Genomic DNA, 27,156 nt, shown 5'->3' with positions numbered 1-27,156 from the left:
CTCGCCTGGCAGACTTACTTTGAAAATTGAGAGAGAAAGGGCGTGGGATTTCGCGTTTCTTTCTTGGTGGCGCAAGCAGGCGTTTTTTATCGCCTCGCACATCTCGTGGACGTGAAAAAATGTTCGTTCACTTGTCGCGCAGAGTGGAGAGCGAACAGAGAATCAGTCTTGTAGTCACGTTAGACGTAGAACTGGAACAATTGAGGAAGATTAGCAAAGGAGATCGAGACGATCCCACGGTTATCCGGAAAGCAATAGCGGATTAACCTCCATTGAGACTTGACTTCGAAGCAGTTAGTCGATCTCAACATAGCATGTTACATCAACTGCCTTGTTTAGTCGATCCGATCTAGTTTTAATTGCCAGATTTGCCTTTAAAACTCCGAGCGACACGTTTTTTGGGACAGTTGACGACACACCCGTTTCGCCGGCGGTTATTGTTTTATTGTAATAGAGCGGATACATATTACAGGGTTGTCAGTTTTAATTAGTTGACTTTCTCTACGACCTGGAATGAAAATAGTTTTCGCGGCAGGAAATTGAGAGTTCGCACTTTTGTCTCGTTACATTAAATGCCCTGAGGTGTATTTTGTGCATTAGTTGGTCGCTTGTGGAGTGGAATGTATACGTTAGAGTTAACGTTCTCGATACGGCGATAAAGCCTTTTAACGGTACTTGCCAGAAGTGCTATTTCACGCCCAGATTAGGGACAGAGACCTCGCCCGTTCGTCCAAGTAGAGTGATCTAACTATAGTGATGAGTCTTTCTCACAGACTAGTAATAGTTGGTCATAAACCATGAAATTTATTACGGTGTTTCGTGATTCTATTATTACGCGATAAAAACTATAAACAGTAAAGAATCGTAAACAGCAGGGTATAACGCTGCTGGTCGTTGTAGTAACAGTTTAACTATTTTGTTTGCTTTGTGTATACTGGGTAGTCGTTTATTTGTAGTTAAAATTAAAATTTCTAAAAATTGCGTTAAAGCTTGTCGTCATAAACCTAACACTGTGATGTACTGACAGATTTTCGCATGCGCATTCACGTAAGTGGATTGAAGCGGTTGTTTAACTTTGTTATGTTGTTTATTTAACCGCAAATCAAATACGAACATTGGAGTCGCACCCAGTTGCGAACTCTTTGTGCTCAAAATGTGACGTCCTGGGTGTCAATGTTTGTAGCCCTTCGTCAAATAGTTGGCTCCTACGAATGTTTGAGCTACCGATGTCGGCTTCGGTCGTTGCTAGAACGCCTTTGTTCTACGTCATAAGAGAGGCAAGCAATGACGAGAAGACGACGTCAGTTTTCTACAAGCGAAGGGTTTCCAATTAATTGGCGACTTCGTATGTTGCAGTTATTGTCGTAGTAGGAATTAGGTTTCAATGACAGTTGTTACCATATAAGTATCTTGATTGGGGCATGCTGGCTCAATTCTTTCGGTCACGTATAGCTAAAGGGTATGACTTTGTTGATAAATTTTAGAAATCGGCCTTTCGATTCCTAGTAAGCTTAATATGTCAACCTACGGTCACTTGCTACATTGAAATAACTCAGTGATGTCATTCTAGTTTCAGAAAACTTTGATTTTTTCGAAACGTTGGTAATGAAGTATATAGTGAAATAGGCTAGATTCGCTAGAACAAGCAATGTGGAACGAAGTTGTGGCAATAACTGATCGCTGGTTTTCCCAGATAGTTGAGTCTTGCTTCTCAAACATTCGTGGCAGGTTGTTTATCTCACCTACATCCGTTATGTGCGCAAGAGATTTTTTGTTGTATGATACTGAGATTGTTCCAATTGCCAAACAATGTTATTGTTGTAAAGTTTGGTCAACTGCCCATATATCGATGCAGCAGTGTCAGTCAACGTCAGTTTAATAACACGGTAGGGAAGGATGCGAGGATAGAACAGGTTATAATTTTAACGTTTTCCTGTCTTCCGTGGTGGCCACCGTTATGGTTCTAATTTTAGCGACGGATAGGTACCATGACCGGTAACCGTTATTTTTGTTTCCCCAGTGAGTTAGGCTTGCCAAGTACAAGTTGAGCTGAATCAAAACACCGGAAACTTGCCCTACCAGGAGTTAATAAACACAAGATACTGCGGCGTGTTTAAAGGTAGGAAAGAGTCGACACAGCCACCGGAAGACCTTGATCTAATGTAAATTAATCCCAATTTTTGTTCCCACGTCGTTGTAGCTTAGTAACAGTTAAATATTATCGCGGAGAATCGTGCGCGGTTGTTTGTATTCGATCAAAATTCTATACCGGTTGTTCCTGTTGGCGCGTACGCTTGTTTGCTCGAAAACAAGGCCTGGATTTTGTCACTAAACACAATCGACAAAACTTTTGTTCATGTTTGTGTACAATAAACCCGACCCGCATACCGCAACTCTTACCCACCAGGTGCAAGAATCTGGGATATTGTAACGACAGACATTACGTGATGTTGAAATGAGATTGGTGCTGGCTGGGTTTGATTAGACGCGTATTAATCATTAACTTCGTCAACTCACTGCCCCTTTTATTTCAATTCAGTTTAAACCATCATATACGATCTAAACTATTTTTTACCAATACTTCGAAATTTCATCTTTTGGGTCAAACGTAGAATATGAGGATTTCTGTTTGCGCTACAGTTCACACCGTGAGCGCATCTTGTCACTTTCTAACATTTACATTCAATTTCCTTTTCCGCAGTTCGCTGTGACGTAAGAGCCAGTGACGTAACCATGAAGTTGGTAATACTGGCTATCAGCTTGCTGTGTGTGGTGAAGCATGGGCAAGCACAAGGAGCCGGAGATGGTCCTTCACTCGGTAAGTCTGCACGTTAGGCTGAAGTTACTATAAATACGTCGTTGACAAATTCTTAAACCGTACATATAGTTATAATTTTCGCCGTATATGCTTGCACGTTTGCCCAGCCGCTTATTTGACCTTGTTGTGATAACAGTTCGATTTCGCGATTTGCTGTCGGGTTTGTTGGCAAAAGTGCCGAATTATCGAGTCGTCGGGTATTTTTAGCTTTCCGGTCGGACGTGCTCATCTTAATACGAGCGAGGAGCTTTTTGAATTTGTTGTGTCTGTTCATTGTTACCGAGTAGTGCGTTCCTGGTCGGTTTCGTCACTGATATTCTTGGATCTAGGTGTGTAGGTAATATACAATAGAGAGGTTATTTTGACTTGAGGTTGTACGCACCGTCTCCTTTGTTAAGCGCTGATAGTTTCATTCCATGGGTCAGATGGCGATAAGTCTCCGTTGAAATTCGCTTGCCCCATAACTCTACACAATGGTTAAATCGTTGTCGGTAAGCGGTGGCATGTGCGCCGAACGATGTCGGGTCACCCGGTCCTAATCCCACGTCTCTAGAGTAATGACAGGTTTCTATTATTTGGGTAAACTTTAAAATATCTGGTACGCGCTTCTCTGGCTTTACTGCCGGGGTCACGTTATTGCATCTCGTCGTCTAGCGTTGTTATGTCGCGTAATTTCGTCACGAGCAGTTCAGATGACAATCTCACTAACGACCGACCGCATGGTGTATTTTCCTCCACCAAGTTACCCTGTTTACCTGAAAGATTCGCAGCGGTGATAATCTGGGTTCGCAAGCCTGCTTTGGCTTCGGCTGCACCACTTTAACGCTTCGTGTTCCCGCTGGGGCAGTGCTGTAATCCGTTCGGGAAGTGTCACGCGTGAGTGGCTTCAGGCGACGATCAAGCGAACCCGATAAGGCATCAAGCACCTTTGATTATTCGAAGCGGGCGATTGAGGCGACAATTAGCCAGCTTGTGACGTTGCACTGCGGCGACCTTATCTCGAATGTCGCTGTGCTTCTTCAAACACTTTGGGAGGCTTTCACGGGGTATTTACAAGTCAACGATTCAAGTATCTGATAAGCCTTGACTTAAATTGATGCAGCAGCGGTTATGTTTGTTCGGATATTTAACTTGGTTCGGTTTAACCATTAAAGCATGATAACTCATAAATATAGTCATAAATACTGTTACCCACCCTTTAAACCATTTATAGCCTCAGTAAATTGTCGATTATCTTTAACATATGTGGGTGACGTATTTCATGACCAACGCCGCGACATCCCTACAGACTGGTGGTCATACGACACTGGTCGTCAGCTGCCTAACTGACCTCTTAGATCGTTGTCTATAGCGAGATTCGCATCTGGCTCGGATTTAATTAAGCTTTGTCTGATTTTAGCCGAGTTTTCCGGGCGAAACGGACACTTCGGCTTCTCAGTAACGATTGCATTGAAACATAGGATCTGTTTTGTTGTCGTGCCCAAATTCGGTGCATTGACTGTCGGTAGACGGCCGCGGTTGGGTCAGAATATCGAGTTACTGCTCGTGGCCGCTTGCAGATTAAAGCAAGGTTGTAGTATTCTACTGTCTATAATGAGAGATTAAAATTCCTTCTATACCTGCGTTACGTTTACAAAGCGCCGAAAAGCTAGAATAGAAATACTTTCGCAGATTATTGGCAATCGTAAAGAGCCCTGTCGTGTAATTTTGCGATACTTAAGCAAATTGTATGGGAGAAACACTCGCAAAATTTTACGCTGATAGCGTTTTTACCTGTCAAGCTAAGTGTAGGGGTCTTGTAAGCGTGGTAATCCTACCATGTAATGGTCCGATTTTTTTCGCTTGCTAACAATGAATGAGGCCTATCGTATTCCGGAAAGAAGTCCCACACAAAAATACATAGGCTCGACCCTTTTAGTGTAATGTGTCAAGCACTGATCTCTCCACAATGGTTTGTTTATCGATCCACCTTAGGCGTTCTGTCGCGTTGTGTTCGAACACACCCACAATCTAATTAACGTTATTCAAGTCCAATCGCGACACCGCTGGATCAACAAACCAAACTACAATGTAAAGCGACGACCCTCCTGCCTGGGAAAAGCAACATATCGCCATGGCTACATATTCGACAGGATATCGAGTCGGTAGCATGTCTGGTTTTACGATAACTGAACAAATACACTCTTCGTCGGTAACAGCATGTTATCACATATTTCTCTTGAGATACAAGACAATTTACCTTATGCGCGTGTTTAACAACAACAGCCTGATGATTGGCCCATGATGAAAGATTCTTCAGATTCAGACACATTATGTGACATGTTTATAACCCAGTGACATGTTTATAGCAGGCCATGACACCTTCAAAAGACAACTCCCGTCACTACAACCCGATGCTGTTCCCTGCTGTCGCGATTGCTGACAGTTATCTGGGTTATGATTTCACGCTCCTTTGCTTGATTGGATTAAACAGACGATTAGGAGCAAGCATCTTTACTTTGTCGTCTGGGGAACTTTTCACTTACTTCTTATTGGCCCGCTTCTCAGTATGTCGTCATAAACAAACACAATGCCGCTTTGTGACGTATTCTGACGCACCGGACTCGCGCTGTTGATTTCTATTTCGACACCAAAGTGTTTCTTCCGCTGATACCAAGATGTTCTTATTCACCTGTTTGCCATATTTGTACCGCGTTTACGAATAGCCTCTAGTAGTTTGACCAGATATTACTATTAACTCTATTCGTTTGTTGGAATGACGCGCATCCGTATGAAGAATGGAACGGGAAAACCACAGGCGCGTTTCAGTGTGACTAGTTTGTGTGTTGTGCAGCCCCTCGGGCAATGACTGCTATCGTTCAAGATATACCACATGCAACATATGCTACGCCTGTCTACATTTGTGGAACACTATACGTTACATACAGGTATTAAAATTATTCACAATTGTTACTTCGTTTTGAGAGACGCTGGATTTGACTTTTTCCATTAGATCCTAAGTGAAATCTTTTTCAAGTTGTCTTGTCCGCCCTGGTTTTAGAAACAGAAGAGCTCTTGCGGTTCGATGGTGTGCGTTCAGAGTGAACATTACAGCCTTGCGCAGAACACTCACGCATCGAAGCCGAGCAAAATATCCTTCTGAATGATTTCAGTCAACGACCGACCCGCCCCACTCTGGAATATTTCTGTGTGTTTTCTGCTGACTTAGCCCGACCACCCTTGTTTAAACAGGCAGAGAACTTGGCCAGGGTCTTGACTTATTTGAAAGACTATGCCTGCTCTCTTATAAATCCTTAGCGCACTAGGAAACATATTAAAGCGACATCAAAACGCAGACTGTGGCAATACGCAACGAAGAAAGCGTTTTTTTTTTCGAAAGATGTAAAATCTTTATTGCGAGCCAAACCAATTAACCTCCTACGGTATAACGAACTTGAAGATTCTACTGGAATTCGGTGCAATCGCTGCTGCAATTACCTAAGTTGACGTCACACAGCGTTGTGCATAGCTGACGTGACCTGAAACGTAACAAAGGAACCGACCGAGCGTGTCGACTCGACGCTATTTTAACGACTGCTTCTTCTTTCGGGAAGCGTTGATAGATATTCCTACCAAGGTTCTTATTGACTCAGCAGACGGGACTAGGAAATAAGTCGCCCGTTCAATTGTCGGAAAGTCGTCGGGGGCCTTCACGGTGGAAAGGCCGCGCATTTTTATCGTCGCGGATCACGCAAAACCTTCACTGCCCCATTGCCCCGATGTTCCAGGCGTTGATACATGAGTGTGACTCTCAGAGAAATCTTAACATTAGCGGTCGCCTGTGACAATCGGTTCGTTCGAAATTTTCATCTTATGTTTCCTTGGCTGTTTATCGGCACATATCATGTTTGATTTGGTGTTTTTTTAGCACTCGACGTTGCTCAGCTGTCTAAGGTTTCGAAATAACGAGGGTCATATTGGTTTCATTGGTCAACGTTTGTGCTCAGTCGCACAATAACTCGAACACATTATCTTTAAGGACAACCCTATGGCAGTAACACCAATGGAAGTCTCCTGCATGAGCATCCCTATATTCTCTGTAACACGTTGGAGTGTTGTAGCAAGTACGGGAAATCGGAGAGACGTTATCAAACCTCGACCAAATTACAGGCTGTGGTTAAATAATCCGCTGTTGCTGGCTTTTCAGGCACCACTCAGGTTTGCTACCCACTTCTCGGTTTCCCGGTGCCACAAACCCTACACTGTTGGAAAAGGTAGCGCTTGTCTGGCAACAAACGGTGCTAAGTGAGTGGTGAGTCAACGGCCACCCTCATTTGAAGAAGTTGTTGTCTTTTCGTGCGTCTGGCGCGAGCCCAAGAGTCAAAACCGTAAAATCATTTGAAGTCCCATGCCCTGACGCAAAATTTAAATCCTTGTTTTTATCAGCGAATCTCGAGCGGCATTCGAGTTGTATTTCTTTCTCGCCGTGCAGATGCCACTTAAAAAGACTGTATAAGCTTACGCCACTCTTCCGGAACTGTTGCAACAACCGGAGACGTTTCACACCGAACCTCGGAGCAATTAGGCGAAACGGACAGAAATAATTGTTACCATTGTGGTCTTTTTGTTTATATCATGACCGGAGACAAAATCTAAACTTCAAACGTAACGGGAAAGATTACAGCCATTGTAAAGCATTACCTTTATTATTCAGGCCGTGTAATTGGCGATCGCCAGTCGTTTAGCGTATATGGCTTTGCCCATTAAGTCACGGCTCATCCTGCAAATTGGCGATTAATCCGTTTGTTGAGTCGGCGTGTCCAATCGCACATAAGCGTCCGGCAGTCTACACATTGTTCATTATGATAAGTTGTCAAGCGAGAATAGTTCGTTCTGCTTGGAACGAGTGGCGGACGTAGCCGAGGGCGCCGATTATCGTTCGATGTTTGGCGGGGCGTGAAAAGGACGAAGACTATGAATTAAAACCGGATGCCGCACGCGTAAACATTCAAAACCGAGCCCTCCTTTTCGCAATGAAACTTTGACAGTCCTTTATGTGGAGATCGTTATCCCTGTGCTGGGCCTTTTGTTACCGGTTGACGTCATTGTATTTCTTGCTGCCGAATGGCCGTCTTTCGTTGTCGACGTACAGCATTAGGGAACCGACGGCGTTCTGATTTGTGTCGTTACCACCCACGCGCTCAAGTCTTTCAAAGAAAGTTAGGAATAAATATTTAGGCTTTCCATGCGATAACCGTATAGTGTTTGAGGAGGGCACCAAACGCGAAAACTCATTATCAAATACTTTCGTGAGTGACGCTCATTTTGTTTCCACGAAAAACACAACGCTCGCCACGAAGTACGTCGTGCCTCATATTCGGTTTCCAGAGTGCGACACACGAGCGATCTTCTGTTGTGGGGCCAACTTTGTATTCTGTTACAAGAAACGTCTAAGTCAACGCTGGACGATTGGGTCCGAAATGGCGCGTGTAAAGCCAGTGTTTTGGCAGGGAAGTGGTCTCAGTTTCACGGCCGGTCTTATAGGTTAAATATACAAAAGCCAGGTCGCTTTTAAAGAAGACGACCAGAGGCAGGATGCGGATATAATGGTCGCCTTTGTAGACGTCGCTTATTGGTGGAGTGAGACGTGACGTCATCGGATAAATGGTTCACGGGCAAAGTACAGTCGGCATCTGTAGCGAAGAGAACTGTGCCATTCTCCCCGAAGACTTGGTGCGGAAAATAGAGAAAGTCGCTTTATTAAGGAGAGATTATTCTCTTCCGGTGCGTTAAATTCTATGGTTAAGGTGTCTGTTCCAACCTACAATTCGCCTTCCATGTGCCAAGGCGTCACTCGACTAACATGACAATAAAGGTTTACGACTCGACAATGTAAATGAAAACTCCCGATTGGTATCTTGTTGAAACAGCGGTAGAAATTGCGCATGAAGCATTGAGTTTGGTCCTCGTTGCGTGAAACCAACATTAGTTCTTTTCCGCTTTGCGTCCTACTCTACTGGTCTTGTGAAAGCAATAACCCACCGCTTAAGAATACTTTGCTTAATAACAAGCAACCGCTGCATAATTTCCAGAGCTAATGGTGTAAATAGTCTAAACAGGAAATGGTTTGGCGTTTTAGCACAGCAGCTCTTCGTATGCCAGCACTTGCTCTTTTGCCGTGCGCTTTGCAGACGGTGCATAATGAATAAATGATGTCGTTATTTTGTCAATATTGACGTGGTGCCGTCCACTGAACTGGATTGATTGTAAGCCATCAGCCTCCATTAGCTTTCGTGCGTGCTTGTTTGTCGACATTGTTTCGGAGTAGGCGAATTTTAACAACCCGCCCACAAGAATGTAAAACATGACTTACATTTCTATCGCTTATGCACTGCTAGGCTTCATTAAGAAAACAAAAAAAGCAAACGAGCTTAACATTTAGAAACCTCGTTAATAGTAATTTGGTTGGACTTGGTTCGCTCGCCGTACCAGATAATAGAACATAATGAACAGTATACCACATTCGAACCCACAGAGAGTATATTGGCACGACCGACACAATATATTCTTTGGTCTACCCGCCAGTGAAAGTCTTCCCAAGAAAAGGGCACGAGGTCCTGGCTTGGTCTGTCGTTAAAACTAAAGAAAGGATTCGTTTTCACCAACTCAGTGAGGTAACTCGAATATGGCGCAACTAACGATCCGTTGGCTTGCTCAAGAACTTTAAAAGGTCCGCAAAATATGAAAGAGAAACCGCGAAACTTTCACAGTGTTAAGTTTCTTGCGAAATTCGATGACGTAAGAAGGTCGTGTTAAAAGTCACCGCATATTTCACGCATGTACTTGTTTTTAATTAAAGCGTGTGAATTTTTATCAGGCGGTGCGAGGTTGCTTTTCGAGGAATTTGTTTTGGCCACCATCACTCAAACATGTTCGTGTATTTCATGTTGCTTGCTTTACCGGCTGTTTTTGTTCAACGATTTCAAGTCCAAGCGTTTGCAGCGGGCCGCTGTTGTTATGACATGAAGCCAGACAACGTAATCCCCAAGAGAGACCCGGGAAAGATATACCTATCAAAATCTCAGCCTCAATTTCGTCGTGGGTCTCGAGTTCAATATCGCATTAACTGGGGAATACCAGCTGCGGTTTCTCGCGCGTCAGGATTCCATTAAATTCACTAAACCCTGCATTCCGTTGCTGTTGTGACTCTTATCTAGGCACCATGGATAATATGCGCTCTACCAGTGGTTTGAACACGCGACCGAACAGCAAAATCCTCGGAATCGGTTAATTTTTCGGGAATATGATCCGACCCATTCTCCAGCCCCACCTGCTTTCTAGCGGCCCCCGTTCCGGTTGACTTGGCCAACTAAACCTGAACGGTCGCTCCACAGCAGACGGTTGGTTTACACAAAATAGAACCCGGTAATGAAAGTATAAGGGGAGTAGGGGAGCATTAGTCTCGTGCTCTTGAACCCGGACCTTCTTGAAGGAATTAATACCCACGGTGTGTGAGAGGTCTCTTTATAACTCACTCGGCTGGATATTGCTCTTATATCGCGGTAGTGTCGATTCTGTTTGAACTCAAGTGGCCATAAACACTCGTCCCAGTAACATGAACAAACGTGTGTGCTTCAGCCACAATACATGCGTGGAAGTCTATACTCGGATACTTCACGTGTCGTTTACGCTGGACTTAAATTAAATCAAATTAGCTGAAACTAACGTGAACCGTGCACCCGCTTTGTGTTGGGTAACTTGGTCTATAAAAATCTTTGCTTGCTATACTTGTATTTGTACGGGTCAAATTTGTATGAACGGTTGGTTTTGTGACGACAGCGTTTCGCCAACGAAGACTGAAAACGAGAGATCGTCGTTTAACCTTTTTCTTGCGCGCCCGGCGGGCTATTGTTTTGTTCTTTCGAGAAAGCGACGGCTAGACACAGCACTTCCTGCCCCAGTGATAAAGTCAGTGGTTCCGGCCTGGTATGTCGTGATTGACTTCGTCGAAATTAACTGAACCTAAGCAGCACGAAGTGTCGACCGCAATTGCGCATTTTTTGTGCGACACAGCTCGGTGAAACTAGACGAGCCACTTCGCCAATAGTTCCGCTTTTATCTGGCGTGATTTTTGAATCCGGAAACACTGGCAGTGGTTTGGGCGACGCGTTTGTCTTCGGGCGGAAGACGACAGTTCTTTGATTGCAGGAACAAAACCGTTTAATGGAATTCGGCGGCGGATGCTCCGTGTTTTTTTCGCACGGCCACTGAAATAAGATATCAGTAAATACTGACCATCGACGATAAGTGTTTTGTCAACGTCTCGCTGACCTAAACATACATGGTGTATACAGAACCGGTCAGTTGTCCCCAAACAGCGCTAATTCAACGTGCTATTTTGATGCCGCTAGGTTCACACTCTTACCCAATTATACGAATGCCACCCACGGCCAAAGTGCGGAATTTCCATTTTTAATATTACCGCCCGCATTCTTTTTTGAATGATTTTTTTGCGCGGAAACCAGATTTAGCTTTGAAAAACATGAGTCACCAACGCCAATTTTTGGCTTTCATGTAAGCGTCAAGTTAGGTTTAATATTAGCTTCCTGGTTTTAAAAATTCCACCGGAGATTTCCCAATGGTTGCTGCATACATGCATTTAGCTCCACTAATTCTATTCACACCATGTTAATGGCTGCAAATTTGTAAATCGCAAGCTTATGTTGCATGCTACGTCTAGTCTCTGTGAAACAATTTGCTCGCAGAAACGCGCAATGGCCAGTTACTATATGCACATTCCATTTGTTATACATATATATGTAGTTCTTGTTACATACAATGTATATATCCCAACCAATCATTTTATCAAGTACTCCTTTATTTTCTATTTTTCCTCCGTGTGATAACTTGTTAATGTTAACTACTGGCATTCATATTATTATATGAATGTTTACATTAAAATTTTGTTCATATAACCAAACTAATTCATTTTTTTGTTTCTTTTTCCCCTTTTCCACCCCCTAAACCCCCAACCCCTCATTCAACTATTCCTGTGGTAAACTACTTTTTAAAATTAACCCCAACTCCCTTCCAAAAAATAAATGTTTTACTAATTGCAATGGAAATGTTGCTAATTCATGACAATGCGCTTTTGCCTTGTGCTTTTAATCACTGCTTAATTTTCTCGAAAATGCATCTCATTTTCGACATATACCCTTTCCAACAAAATTGCGGTGTTTTCCCCTTTTCCTAAATCGTCACGTTCGCCTCATTCATGACGTCACGCTTGCGCTAACGGGGTGGAAAGTAGATGCCACGGGAGTTCCCCTGTCCTCAACCCATTCCTTTGCTTATGACTTCACCACCGAGCCGAGCCTCGTGGCCGCGACATCCAGCCCACAATGCAACATTGAGTATTGCATCATCGACTACCAATCATCCGTCAGCCCCTCCACCCTGCCATATGTGCGCTGTCATGCTCTGCGCAGCCTGCACCTCTGCATGCGCAAGGTGCCCGCTGTCTGCATAATGTTCGACATGCGGTACAAGCACATTGACGAGAAGAGGCGACAATCCGTGGCCGTGTTTAAATGCAACGGAGCAGGTGTATTGTGTGTTCCTGTTAGTCTTCCTGTTGTGCTCGACAGTCTTCGTGTTGTACGTGCGGTTAATTCCTGCCCAAGTGTCTTAATTGACCAAGCACTTTCGTTGTGAATGTGTGCTCGTTATTTTGCAGTGCATGCCTTGTTTTGATTTTCTACTAATCGACCTTGCTGTGCGCTGACAAGCAATGCATTGTCAGCAGTATCACCTAACACACTGAAACACCTCAAACCGTCACACTTATGCTTTCCCACACAATTTGCATGCCCAGTTAGTTCAGCACGCTGATTGACATAGCACAACTACCAGGCTATGATTTAGGGTTTAATTAAATTTCTTTTACAGCAAAAATATATCACCCAGGTGTTCATGGTTCATGCAAAACAATATTTCACCACAAATATCCAAAATAACCCATTTCACACTTTCGTTTAAGAAATAAAATCTTGTAGATGTAGGCATATACTTCTAATACGATTGTAAAAAATCGTATAAGCTCGCGAATTAGTCAAACCTTTCATATGTTGACGTATACGCCAACTAAACGAACGCACGTTTAATGATCGAGCTTGCGTTTAACGGCTTGACTGACTGCCAATGCCATTAAACTGCCAGTTGATTTTACGTGCATGAAAGGACAGAGCATGAGTGAGAAGGACTACTCAATGATTAGTCTTCAAATAGATGGTCAATGAATAATTGACTGTAATATATTTGGCATGTGGACAATTATAAATAACCCTCACCCAATCGGTGGAATTAGATTAACATATTATATACAGTACACAATATATCAACACTCGCAAACGATTTATCTATCTCACGAAACACTGCCCCCATAACTTTAAAGATAAGAACTCGAACTTCAACTCTCTTCCTAGGTTCGACAAGCAGCCAAATCGATCTTATTTCCACGATCGAATCTCCGCTCCCGCGAACCATGTCGTTTGTTAGAGGTTATGGGGGAGTTGCGGCCATCGAACTGGAAGAACCAACGGAAATACGTAAGCTGGACTTACTTCTATAGAAAGCAATGAATCCCAATGAAAATGCCAAATGAGTTTGCGTACAAACACTTTCCTTCGCATTTATCAATTCAAAATGACCGTTAGCGATATTTATGGCCATTTAGACGAACACTACGTTGTTGTAACCCGGCATCGAATAATAGACTACATTCCTGTGGTTAATATGAAATCCTTTGTGTTTCATATCGGAGAACGCGGAAATAACCAAGATTAACGTTTTGTTAGATTCTCCCACGAAGGGATTCTTTCCCGCTCAACTTGGAACCGAGTTTTCAATCTCTGCCACAATTCGGCCGTCAAGCAGGAACGGAGGGTACTTGTTCTCTGTTTCCGATAACTTTTCTGGCGGAAAACAACAATTAGCGCTGGAAATCGCACCCGTGGAGTTTAGTACCGAACGGATGATCATTTCTCTATTTATGGAGATCAACGGGCGACTGGAAACCGTTGCAAGTTGGGAGGTGAGAAGATTAAGCATATCAGGAATTTTAGACTTTTCTACGAGCGAAATTCGCGTCAGAGTATTATTGATTTAATAATGCTCTTTGGGCTGAAACCACTTGCCATCGATCTGTAAGTATACGTTACTGTGAGGCTCAGCTCATGAAACTTTCAGCTGTGCCGTTTAAATAATTGATACCCGCTTTCTGCAATCGCCTGCCGTAAGTGAAACACTGACGTACACTCTAGCTTTGATAACTTTCTCGATACAGTATGTACTGTAATTAGATCACGTTCGGAAATGCCTTAGGTTTCTTGGAAAGAACTCTATCTGTGTAATTAGATTATATATAGTGTGTTTAATATGGATGTTACCAGGTTCCGGCATTCGCTGGCAAATGGACTCGAATTGGGATTGAGGTTTTGGCTAACAAGGTCCAGCTCTATTTGAATTGTATCAAGAATGGCGACTATTCTATACCGAGAACCAATCCGCAAACTTTGACTTTTAGGAACTCTGGAACTGTTTTCGTGGGCGGTAGAGGAGTCGCATATCCGATGGATAAGTACACGGTAAGTGAAGTTGTTTGTCGGCATTCAATCGTACACTGCTGGTCCTGCCGCGTGTTTACCTGTCCGTGAACGCAAAACACGGTCGTCTGCTTTCTGGTATGCTGCGCCGAGACCTTTTGCTCTTGGACGAGCAACCTTTATGAGTATTTGCCAAGCAAATATTAATGGCGTTGGCTTCGAATGAGTTATGGTATATCTCGCGTGACCGCGTATATTCTCAAAACTATTTGTTCGCGCCCTTTTGCATTGGTTATCGGCGGGGAGCACTTGTTTGCCATTGAAACTCACTGCTGTGTAAACAGTCTTTGTGTGTACTGTATAAGCCAGACAGCACTATAAATTGAACACTCCCAAAACAACTTTACTTCATAAAACAGGAAAACCCTTTTTTCTTTTCCTTCACCTTGCTTTTGCCTGTTTGCACATAAACCGTCCCAAAATCCACGCCAGCGCCCACTTAACCAATATATTGCTGGGTGTGCGGTTTATCCCGTATTCTTTAGGAGTGATAAATGTCTACAGCAAAACCTCTATGTTTAATATCTACAGGGCGCGCTACAACAACTGGTTATTGATCCAAACCCGTCCGCTGTATCAGCATCATGTGCATACACGGAAGAAAACACAGTTAACGACGAGGGCAGTGCTAGTGGAGACTACGATAGTGATGGAAGCGAAGAAACAGCTGGAACTGACGACGGTGAAGAAGGCGGGGAAGAAGAATTAATTGACGTGAGGGTTTCGACTTTTCTTTGCTGTTAGGAAGCACCTATTTAAATAAGCTTAAAGATAATTTAAATAAAATTAGAGAAATAATAAGTTTTAATTTTTATTTGGATTTTATGAATAAAACTTTTTTGCATGGGCTGTTATGTTTCATACACCTCGTGCCAGCTTACGTGTTATTTACCACGTAGTATTTGTTTTGAATTTTTCTTCCAAATAAACATGCCTACCATTTTAAAAGATGCCGAAGGAAGAAAACGAGATTATCGTTGCGAAAAAGATAATTAAACCATCTACAACAACTGCGCCAATCACCCCACCACCTACCATGCCTGCAAGTTTACCAGTGACAACCAATTCACCGATCGACCCTAAAACACTTGCGCTTACTGTAGCATCTTTTGAACCAACCACCTCGAAAAGTATGCCCCTCGTAGGCAGCGTGGATCACAGAGCTTCCGATCGGGTAAGTTTCAAAACTTAGGTATTGGAGTCGCGCCATCAGTTCAGATGTAATTTGATTGGCTTGAAAATTTAGCTTCAATACGGTGTTGTGGTTGCTGCTAGAATGTAAGCTGTAGAACCTGAGACACTGGTTTCATTGTTCGTGGAAACTTAAGAACAGCAAACTTAAACCACGTTGCACAACAATTCAAACAAGATAACGACTTTGATTGATACATTTAGAACTGATAACACCGAACCTGCCGGGGGTTCATATCATTAACAGTAACTGGGGGCAGTGTTACGCTCATTTATTTGATAACACGAATTTTTTACAGATTATCCAACCTGGTTTGTTCCCGGTATCCGCAGTTAAGGTAAGTGGTGGTGAATGTTTGCGTATACTTTTCCGTTGAATTGATTTAACAGTGTGTTGCTATTTCCACAGGGTGAAAAAGGAGAACCCGGCCGAAATGTAAGTTAAAATTTCCAAGTGTTTCTGTTTATTTCTTGTAATAGTTCGGTTGGTAACATATATCTGTCCAACAGGGCGAAAATGGTATTGGTGTGCCTGGTGCTGCTGGCGAAGTTGGACAAAAAGGAGAAGCAGGCGCCGACTCTGTCGTGGCAGGACCCCCAGGGGAACGAGGACCAAAGGTACAGAAAGATTAAAGTTGTGATTCTAATCTAATTACTGACCACTGTATCTTCTAAGCAACTGCAGTCGTTAATTCCGAATCCACTTAATTAACAGGGCGAACCAGGAATTCCTGGAAAAGATGGAGTCAGCTTGGGAGCAGGTGGGGTCGGGGAGAAAGGAGAGAAGGGTAAGATACTGTTATATGTGTATTGTTGTATAATTTTGGAATTCTTATAACCGGGCATGCTATGTAAAACAGAACCCCCGTGTTATAACTACTGTCGTTGCCCCGCTACGCGAGGATAAATCAGTTACACTTGTTGATTCAAAGAGACTTTTTAGTAAATTTAAGTTACGCTGGACACAAAAGTTACACTCTACTAAATTTAGGCGATCAAGGACCGATGGGCGAACAGGGTGTTGGTATTGCTGGACAAAAAGGTAAGATGAATCTTCAAGTTTAAAATAACTGTGTCCAACGCACGTTTTTTTTCATATTGTATACTTTGTTTACAGGCGAGGCTGGCGAAATTGGCAAAGATGGTCTGCCAGGAGATGTTGGACTACCTGGGGCGGATGGTGTCGCTGGGCCTGCTGGTGCCAAGGTATGCAGCTTGTGGAAATATGGAAAGTAATTCGAATGTATACTTATCGTTAATCGTTTGTAATGCAGGGAGAGAAAGGAGTACCAGGAGTTCCAGGCGTTGATGTGAGTAATTAATGCACAGGACGTTTGTTTTATAAGTTGTTACTTTAACTATTATTAATAATGCAGGGAAGCCAAGGTGTTGGACTGCCTGGTGCTGATGGTGCTAAAGGAGAAAAAGGAGAAGTCGGCAAAGCTGTTTCAGTTACCGGTCCGGCTGGCGCTGCAGGCCCGCCTGGAGTTCAGGGTGAAAAGGTAAAAATCATTCAACTTAACATGACTTTCAAAATGATTATAATTTCCAGTAGTGCATTCAAAATAAAAATGTTACTAAAATTCACCCACAATGTCACTAAAATTCACCCACAAAGTAACCCACGTGGTAACTCATAAGCGGGGTTGAGGTGTTTGAAACAGAATCATTCAACTGTTGTACTCACAGGGTGAACCCGGTGAAGACGGAGACGACGGCGAGGATGGTGAAGACGGTGAAAAGGTAGACTTATGTGCTGCCATTAAACTTATAACACGACTCCGCTTGTTCTGAGCTTACCAAACTGCAGAACATTGATTGGTATAGTACTATGAATGAAAATGGGATATAATTCCGTTTACCACCAAATGGGACGCAAAATTATAATGAAATGTGTCCAATCTGTACCTTCTTACCGTATATATAGATGCATAGGGTTCAACAAACTTAAATACATGTGTTGATACTTATATACCATATACATAGGGCGATAGAGGACCTCCAGGTGTTGGAATAAGAGGACCAGCAGGACCACCCGGTACATTCTCGGTAAATATCCATTGAACTAAGTCGTATATTCACCATGTGTTCAGTAACTAACAAGTTTATAATTTTTAGGCCGCATTTGCAGATATGGAAGGCTCTGGTTTCTCAGTAAGTAAAGTTACTTGCTTAAGTTATAAAACTGTTTGTTACAGCCTCATGTTTGCTGTAGCTGCTATAGTTTGGTTGCAAAATTCAATTGTGAAACCTAGTCAAAATTTTAAAATTCTAACAAAAATATTTAGCACTAAAGGGCTAAAATTTTATATATGAAAAATTTGTTTAAACCGAGTTATTTACAGAGCATGCCTGGTGAACCTGGACCTCCTGGTCCAATGGGCCCACAAGGACCAGCTGGAGTAGATGGCGTTGGAAAAGATGGAGAGAAGGGAGACAAGGTATTGACATGACATAAGTTAATTTCATATTTTGACTAAATTTCACACTATGTACGATCAGTGCATATTAATATTGTTGTGTGTTTTGGGTTTAACTGCCACGAATTTCTCTTTCCCATACTTGTTATTCATAGCGTGTTTTAACGACTGTCGTTTTGCTGTTATTTTCCTTTTCTTTGTTGTATTAAAAATGAAAAAGTTCGACTTCGTTTTTGACGAAAAAATTAACAAAATTCTTATTTTTTTACTAATGTACCTTTTTTATCTCAGGGTGACAAAGGCGACATCGGACCTCAGGGACCAGCAGGAAAAGACGGTGTAAGTGGGCCTGAGGTAAGTGTCCCAGTTTCCCTGGTTTGTTGACATTTCCCCCAAGTGTTTTGGTTTTGCGTCCCACTACTTTCCTGTTCTGCAATTTTCTCTTTTTTCCTTTCTTATTTCTAAAGCTTCTACGATTGTTGAGACCAAACGAAGATATTAAGTATTTGCTGCCGAAAATGAGGCCTTCACACCTTATGAACTATCGAAACAGCTATTCTCCGGTAATCTATTAAAACTTCCCTCCTATCCTTATACTTTTGTTTTACCTTTATTCTTTCTTTGAGTATTTGACCGGGATCCCCCATAGCGCCGGATTATATAGCCGCGTTCGCTCCAATGACTTGTTTCAGTCGACAGGAAACGGCTTGGGCGGGGAAGGGAGCGTTACAAAGCTCCGAGTAAGTAGAACCGGGTTCGTTGCTTCCGCTTTTAATTTCCGCTCCTTTCCTTTGACTTTTCGCACTTTTGTTTTAACAATTGTTACCAATCATGTGAATGCATCATTTTAACATTATTTCATATGTGACGGATGTATATGTATTTTATATAGCGCTCTGTTATTCCAGTGTGCTACGAATTTCTAACGTTTCATTTACAAGTAATATCATTAAAATATCACCTTCAAACGTCTTCGTATCGGCTACTCCCATTATTTATGTACTTTAAGATCCTTATTTTGATTACAGGGACAAATGGGGATTCCAGGACCCGTGGGTGCGGCTGGGCCGAAGGTAAGTCGAACTCATTATGTCAAAACAAATCCTAAATAATGAGGCGCCGCGTACCGTGAAACCGCGCACACTGACACACGCGCGAATAATGCATTTTTTAAGATGATTTAAACTTTAGGTATTCATCTAATTTTCTTATCTCAGGGCGAGCCTGGTGAGGACGGCCGTGCTGGACTTCCTGGCCCACCTGGCCTGCCTGGTGTTTGCGAAAAAAGTGACGCGAAAATGCCAACAGGTGAGCTACTGAATAATTCATGATCTGTCGATGCCACCGCTTATAAAAGCACAATGTTTCGCTTTGTTACAACTATATTTGTTATCATTTTAACACATCCTTTTTTGAATGGATATTTAAAACGCACTTTTTATCCCAATTTGTAAAGCTTTACGTTGTATATTATACCTGTGACTTGCAAGGTATCGTCCCTACAGACTAAGTCTTACGTCATTGCACGAGTGCAAAGCGGTTACCCACGTACACAGAGTGTTATAAATATTACATGCGCTATAAAATATCTGACTGGATCTTTTCTTTAGTTTAACGAGTCCGCTCAGTCACATGTTGTGAATTAAGTTGTTTATAAAATATTAATGCACCTTTTTACCAAGTGTATATTCTGAGGGAGTTTTGATGCTATTTTAGCAAAATTTATACCTGTCCGAACACTATTCGTTGGACTGTTTTTTCGTTGTTACATATTTTGTGATACTCAATCTTGAATGTTGATTCGTTACGAGAAAATATTACATGAGCACTAGACCATGACCATTGACAAAATATTTGTTCCTTCTTTTAAGCGTTTACAATATCTTAAAATGTAGTGTAAAATTTCAAAAACCCCAACCCAATTTTTTATACAAAAAGTTAATTTCATTATTTTTCCCAAAGACGACGAAGACCTAATGGAGGGCAGTGGAAGTGTTGAATTCAAGAAAAAGTTTTCTGCTCGTTTTACTGCTGGACTCCCAGGCGTTCCTGGAGTACCTGGGCCAGAAGGAAGAGCTGGACTGCCAGGACCTCACGTAAGTCTCCGTTAACAATGTTGGTTGGGTAAGATGGTACATGTCTTTGTTCCAATTTCTCTGCCTATTTAGTAAAAAGTAATATCGGATAATGGAATATTATATGCTAAGTTATCGCACAAGCTACAATAGTACATTCTATATAAAGAAGTTGCTTTAAATGGTACAGGTCGCCTAATCCGGACAAGTTTTTACCTGTAGCTTTTTGTGGGAATCGAAAATAGCTTATTTTATCTAATTACATGTTTCAGTAACGTAGCATGTTTGGTCCCTTTGTTAAAATATTGTGGATTAAAGCACAACTTATTTTTGTGTGATACGTTGGTTGTGAAGACGCTTTGTTGTAAACTTAGTTATCTCTAATAGGATTTGCTTAAAATAATCTTTAAACACAGGGACCTGCTGGACCACAAGGCCCACAAGGACCTCAAGGATTACAAGGCGCTCAGGTAAGCGAATATTTCTCTATAAGACGCGTGTAAAGAAACCAGATTTTGTTTGTAAACGCTAATCGGTTTATAACGGCCTTGGTTTAATGATAAACATATTAGTGCAAAAAATATAATCCTTTTACTTTTAGGGGCCGCCAGGTCTTCAAGGACCCAAAGGAATGACAGGCGCATCTGGTGAACACGGTGCAGAGGTAATTTCAATTTGGTCTCTTCCGTAGTTTTAATTAAACCGGATTATCTCGCTCGCACTTGCCGAGTGTGTGTTTTTCGCGTTGCCACTGTGTTTGATGTAAAGGTTTGGTCAGTGTTTTCGCGATTGCTTTCACAAGCACTTACAAGCACTGCTCAGAACACTGAACGCTTTAACATGAGCACCAACACGGAAACCATTAATCACTCCGGTTTGATCGGCTAGACAAAGCTGTGCGCCGACGACCTACCTACGAATATATACCGAATGACGTAGTATAATTCAATTCCTTTATTTTCATCCACAGGGCCCTGCTGGTGTTCCCGGTGCCGTTGGTCCACAGGTAGGTCTCCCACTCAGTTTTGAACGTCTAGTTATTGCTAGACCAGTTGACACTTGTTTAGGCGTTTGATTCGCACGCACAATTGCCTACGGACCACACACAGCGGCATGCGCTAGAGCTTATTGCACTTGGCTGCCTCTCAAGTCAAACAAAAGCGAAGTCCCGTGGCCCCGATTTCGCTTACTGCTTGCAGATTTCAGATAAATATTGATTTTAAGCTTAAGACGAATAGTTCGGAGAAAGCGAGCAACAAGCGTCTCATGGCAGCTGAAATAACACGCTTAGCTAAGGCGCAGAAGCGGTTTCTGATAGCGTCAATACAGTTGCAATATCACCATTTTTCTCGGCCCTTATATAATGATTATTTTCCGCAGGGTAATCCAGGGGTCAATGGACGAGATGGCGCAGCAGGCACACCTGGACTGGACGGCGAACCCGGTATTCAGGTACATAATGTAAACATGTAATTTCCTGACCTCCTATTTACGATAATACTAACCGCGTTATATTTTGTTTACAGGGTATGAAAGGAGATACAGGCTCTCAAGTAAGTTAAATTAAAATAAAGTAGATTCATATTCAAACTTTCCTTTTACATTATAAAACCGCCACATATATGTTTAAATACAAAATATCGTCTTCTGATCTTTATTAACTTGTTATTAATTCTCAGGGACCTCCCGGACCCCCTGGACCATCTGCAGTTGCCACGACAAACGCTGAACCATTGACATCCGTAAGTATATCATTATATGGATTTAAACATGTTACGTTTGTAAAATTTGCTATAAATTGATGTTGTTACCATTAAGTGTCCTTGGGCAAGAAATTTGTGGCAATTAATCTAATCCAGTGGCGTGCTGTGTTGTCAGCCATACATTAGTACTACCCACAAAGACCAATTACCCACAAAGTGATAACTCGTAAGCAGATACGAGGTGTATGAAACAGAACACCCTGTGTTAAAACGACTGTCACTGCCCCGCCATGCAAGAATACGAACCTGCTACAATTAAGAATGAGATATTTAATTGTGTTCTTACAGGTTGTTAAAGGTGAAAAGGGCGAACCCGGTGCTGTTATTGGACCTGACGGAAATGTGCTTTCTGCAGGACAAAAGGGAGAACCGGGTACACCTGGACCAATGGTAAGTTTAAAATAAAAGAAATATAAATGGTATCGCTTGAGGTTTAAGGCGTGGTAATGAGCTATTTGTAATGCGTTTTGTTTTTACAGGGCCCACCTGGTTTATCTGGATCTGCAGGAAGTAAAGGCGATATGGGAATGCCAGGGCGCAGGGTAGGTTAAGATTATAATCATCCATTCTATATCTCGCATGTTGTTACCTGGAAAAAACTAAATCTTATTTACTTACAGGGTACACCAGGTAGACATGGTCGAGACGGTGCAGAGGTAAGTTTTTTTGTTTTTTTATTGACGTATTTTCATTTTATCATGCTGCTAACATGACATTTTTAATCTTTAGGGTCCACCTGGTCCTCCTGGCTCTTCCAGTGGAATATTTGGCGGATCCTCCGGCGAAAAGGTAAAACTTATTCAAAGACCAATGAAATAAATATACTTACAAAATGTTCCCCTACGAACACAAACACATTTAACGACTGTCGTTTTGCTGCTAATTCCCCTCTTTCGTTGTTCATATTAATCACGTTTTTGTGTACTTAAAGCGTGTGGATAAAATGTATAGCAGGGTGAAAGAAGATAGAAAGTATTTTTTTATCTATTTTCTCGTCCCATTTAGTAGTAAACAATTGATTCAAATAATTATAAAACCGTATCTTTACGACTCCTATATACCGTTGTTAATTGTTTAAAAAACGATCAGGATATTTGGATATTACGTGTTGAAGCTGCCCCATCTTCCCCCTCCTTACTATATATTATGTTCTTTATTTTTACCCATTGTGTTTACCTTTAGGGTGACAAAGGTGAACGCGGGTTCGATGGAAGTAAAGGCGCACCGGGTGTGGCTGGAGAAGCGGTATGTAAACGAAACTTGTTAATTACATTGAGAGCCATTACTGCTTTAATATAGCCTGCTGTGGCTGCTACCAGGCATAACGTAATATATAATAAACTGTTCTTTTCATTTTTTTTATTAAATAAAATATTATTTAGTTTTTTATCCAAAAAATATAATTTAGTTTTTTATCAAACAAAATATAGTTTGTTTTTTTTTATCAAAAAAACAAACTATTTGTTTAAACATATTGATCGAAAGCGAAAGCTAACCTCAATCTAAAGTTCTAACGTTGATTCTTTTTGTATCCAGGGCATACCCGGAAGAACAGGTCGATCTGGGCCATCTGGACCTCCTGGGCCACCAGGTCCTCCAGGCAGAAGCAACCAACACGACACCAGAAGTGCTGCTTTAAGTAAGAGGAGTTTAAACGAAATAAATCAAATTAGTTTCTTTCTAAAAACCGTATCATGACGTGTGTGAGACAGAACACCCGTGTTATATAGCAACTGTCGCTGCCGCACCACGTAAAGATAAATACGTTTCATTCGTTCATTCATATCTAGCCTAATAAACCATAATGCAAGGTTTAAATTTCTATTTCCATTACAGTTGAAAACACAATGATGACGTCATTCCCAAGTGTCGCTGAAATGCAGGCGAACTACCAGGTAGGCGTATAATGACTTCCAACATATTTAAACAATGACGTGATAGAACTTTTAAAGCTCGGTTGGCTTTATACTATTAACTCAATGGGTATTTTTAAAACAGTTTTATAAGTAGAATAGAGTAAGTTCTGGTAGACGACAAGGTAGCCTATGTTTACATTCTTTTTATCGCCTCATTTGGTAGTAAACAAATAATATTTACTGAAATAAATAACCGTGTCTTCACGACTGTAAAAGAGCGTTGTTAACTTGTTATTTAATGAAGCACGATTGGGAAATATTGTATTTTATGTTCTGACGCTACCCGTTTTGTCCCACAAAACTTATAAACTAAATTTTACCCTTATTATATTATTTTAAAACAGCTTTTACTAAAAAAAAAATATTTCTGCAGACCACGGCTGAAGGTACCCTTGCATTTGTCGTCAACCGTGAAGAAATGTTCGTCAAGACAACCCTGGGATGGCGGCAAGTAATGTTGTCGCGCCCCATACCGCCACCACGTGTTGAAGTCGCGACATTGGAACCAGAAACAGTTGCAACGGTATTTACCAATCATAACTATTCTTGCTCAAATGTTCCACACAAGTAAAAAGTAATCACAAAAAGAACGAAGTAATAACATAAAGCCTATGTATATGATACGAATTTTTCAATGCAAATGTACGAGCGTGTTCGTATTAAAACTGACCCAAAAAAAACGTGTTTTATGCATCCAACAAAGGTACCCAACCATTGATATTTTACCAAACGCTAACTGTTATCATCTTACAGACCACCAGGGCACCGATCGTTCCTGAAGTTACAACTACTACCACTACCAGAAGAACCACCACAACACCAGCAGCCACCCCTGTGGTATCTACTTCGCAGAAATCGCTCCATATGATTGCATTGAACTTCCCATTGAGGGGAAACACACGAGGTATCGTTGGTGCCGATGCCAGATGCTTCCAGCAAGCTAGACGTGCAGGTCTGAAAGGAACATACAGGTAAATACGCGGCTATATTTCTTACCACGCTACGAGTCGCGTTGTTTTCTACCGGTTACGGCAATGCTGTTCAGTCAATGCAAAGTCATTAGAACACAATTTATAAACAAATGGTTGCAAGTATATGTTACTACCTTTGTATTTGTAATTGATTAAGTTTGTTAAGTTTTACGACGTATACTAAGATTTGTATACACTACAGAGCCTTCCTTTCCTCGAGAGATCAAAACGTTCGTTCGATTGTGCGACGAGAAGACAGACGTAATGTTCCGATCGTTAACATAAGAGTAAGTTCATGTTTAGGTATTGTGACATTTTATTCTGTATGGCCAGATTTGACCCCTTACCTCAACACTCAAGCTTCTTATGTACGTCTCATTCGACCAGTGTGACTGTCACCTAGAGGCTGTATAACTATAACTCAGTCCTCATCTCTGCCCTTAAATGTGGCATGTTGTTATTTCATTGATTACATTTCTAAACATGTTTGATCTTATTTAGGGAGAGCAATTGTTCTCGTCATGGGAAGAACTTTTCCGCACAGAAGGCAGAATGGACAACCCGAACATGATCTATTCGTTTGAAAATCGTCAAGTTTCCACGGATGCAAGATGGTAAGTTTCCATTGTTTCTGCCTCTACCGTTCAATCTATATGGTAAGTTAGCTTATCGCCTCAATCTACAGGCCAGTGAAGTTCGTATGGCACGGATCCTACACAGATGGCCGTCTCAACCCTATGCACTACTGTGCATCATGGTATACCGACCATAAAGCTGTCACCGGCCAAGCCTCACCGCTTTCGACCAGGAGATTGTTGGCACAAAAACCATACAGTTGCGAGTCCGGCTTTGTGGTTCTCTGTGTAGAAAATAGTACACGAACCCTCCGCTACAAGAGATGAATCAGCGAGCGGCATGCCCGTGTTAACGCGGACTTTTCCCACCTCTAGGAAAGACATTCACTATCCCAACAACTCTAAGCAAACCTTTTATTTCTTTGATTTCTCGTTCGCTTTCCAAAACTATCTTGACGGCACTGGGCTTCTCTACAAAGTGTTAGACGGTGCCTGTTCCAGTGTCCATATTGCCTCTTTGCTTACAAAATGTAGGTTCGAGTTTAAAGCGACATAAGTTGCATAAGCCATTGAAAGTTTGTTTGGGTGGCGTCTTATGTAAAAACAGTTTTGAAAGTATATAAATCACTTACGACGCAACGTTCCAAACATCATTATTTTGGTTTGGTTGCCAGAGCCTGGCAACTACATGAAAGTTAATGTTCGACGTCAGTGGATGTATATTGCAACCCGCCTTATTACTTACAGTATTATAACTTTTGTTACCTGGCCTTAATTTTACATGGCTCACTCCAACTTGAACGTCACACGTTACACACGGTCAGAGTGACATAATGTAGCCAAACCTAACGATTATATCAAATTAACACCTTCATGTTATGAAATTCCGGATTTAACCCTTGTTTTTTTGTGTTTTACGTCTACCAGGCCCAGCCACGTTCGCTAATACGTGTTTGTGCCGTTTATTTATGTCACTGGTTTGTCGCGGTTAGTCCCATGTATATGTACAGTCTTTCGCCTTTGAAAGTGAAACCCCTTATTCTATCAATTTTGCAATAGCAAAGACGGGCCTTATATTGTTTTCTGTTTTCATCCATTACCACCGACAGCATAATGTTTTTTTACTTTATTTACACCCCAAAGTTTTGGCGCTAAATGTTATCAAATGTACTGCCACCACGCGGTTGGCATAATTTTAATTTCAAACGTGCGGTGAAGTCGTTTGTCCAGCTGTGCCCTCTTTAGAAATGTTGGTTAGAGTAACGAACCAACCCAAGCTTCCAAAACGAACTTTACTGGTTATCTGCACTTTCTTTTGCCAATTTCTTTTTACCGCTTGGAAATTGTTGTTTGTAATTTCGGCCTGTGTTATCCAGTGACTACTTCAACACGTTTTATTTTTAGCTTCCTTTGCATTAGCAGGCATTATGTGGCATTAACAGTAAATATGTGCGGTGGGGTGCGGCTCTGCGCTGTAATATATCGCTTTGTTCGATCAAGAATAAGACGAACATGAAGTATCCCATATACATCATATGTTTGTATTGTATTTAAGTGTCTGACCTATTACCATCGGGTTTTCAGGCAGTAGCCTATATAAGTATTTAAGCATGGAGCACTAGGTAAAACTAAAGTATACCGTCAAGACAAAACGTTACCTGACATAACCCTGACTAAATATTGATTCAGTGTAAAGATTAATGAGAACCGCTTAGTCTTGACCAAGAATCTGTGCTTAGTCAACAAAGTTGTTACGTTGATTGAACGAAAGAGATTAAAAGCAAA

General features: G+C 41.8%; 1 protein-coding gene across 8 annotated transcripts; it reads left to right on the top strand.

Moving 5' to 3' along the window:
• The first annotated feature begins 1,959 nt into the window (after window positions 1-1,959).
• LOC149731794 (uncharacterized) lies at window positions 1,960-26,905 on the top strand. Of its 8 annotated transcripts, none has more exons than XM_089885087.1 (44): window positions 1,960-2,119; window positions 2,702-2,818; window positions 12,108-12,401; window positions 13,282-13,404; window positions 13,654-13,889; window positions 14,248-14,442; window positions 14,992-15,174; window positions 15,410-15,634; window positions 15,951-15,989; window positions 16,061-16,087; window positions 16,162-16,269; window positions 16,367-16,439; window positions 16,643-16,693; window positions 16,769-16,857; window positions 16,926-16,961; window positions 17,028-17,153; window positions 17,341-17,394; window positions 17,638-17,700; window positions 17,770-17,805; window positions 17,997-18,092; window positions 18,363-18,425; window positions 18,539-18,634; window positions 18,698-18,811; window positions 19,100-19,144; window positions 19,289-19,379; window positions 20,034-20,167; window positions 20,563-20,616; window positions 20,748-20,810; window positions 21,117-21,152; window positions 21,527-21,598; window positions 21,673-21,699; window positions 21,826-21,888; window positions 22,198-22,299; window positions 22,389-22,451; window positions 22,530-22,565; window positions 22,639-22,698; window positions 23,092-23,154; window positions 23,446-23,548; window positions 23,746-23,804; window positions 24,199-24,348; window positions 24,579-24,796; window positions 24,999-25,083; window positions 25,298-25,410; window positions 25,482-26,905. In XM_089885087.1, exons 2-44 carry the CDS (start codon window positions 2,734-2,736, stop codon window positions 25,696-25,698), a joined length of 4,266 nt encoding a protein of 1,421 aa, XP_089741213.1. In that variant the 5' UTR covers window positions 1,960-2,119; window positions 2,702-2,733; the 3' UTR covers window positions 25,699-26,905. The 8 variants fall into 8 exon arrangements, with proteins under 8 accessions (XP_089741213.1, XP_089741211.1, XP_089741219.1 ...); XM_089885085.1 differs by having other exon boundaries at window positions 12,105-12,401; XM_089885088.1 differs by having other exon boundaries at window positions 2,003-2,162.
• Window positions 26,906-27,156: the final 251 nt, after the last annotated feature.

Source organism: Ciona robusta, chromosome 9 (genome assembly GCF_009617815.1).
Source record: "Ciona robusta chromosome 9, ASM961781v2".
NCBI classification, from domain to species: domain Eukaryota; kingdom Metazoa; phylum Chordata; class Ascidiacea; order Phlebobranchia; family Cionidae; genus Ciona; species Ciona robusta.
This window is presented reverse-complemented; position numbering and strand designations above follow the sequence as displayed.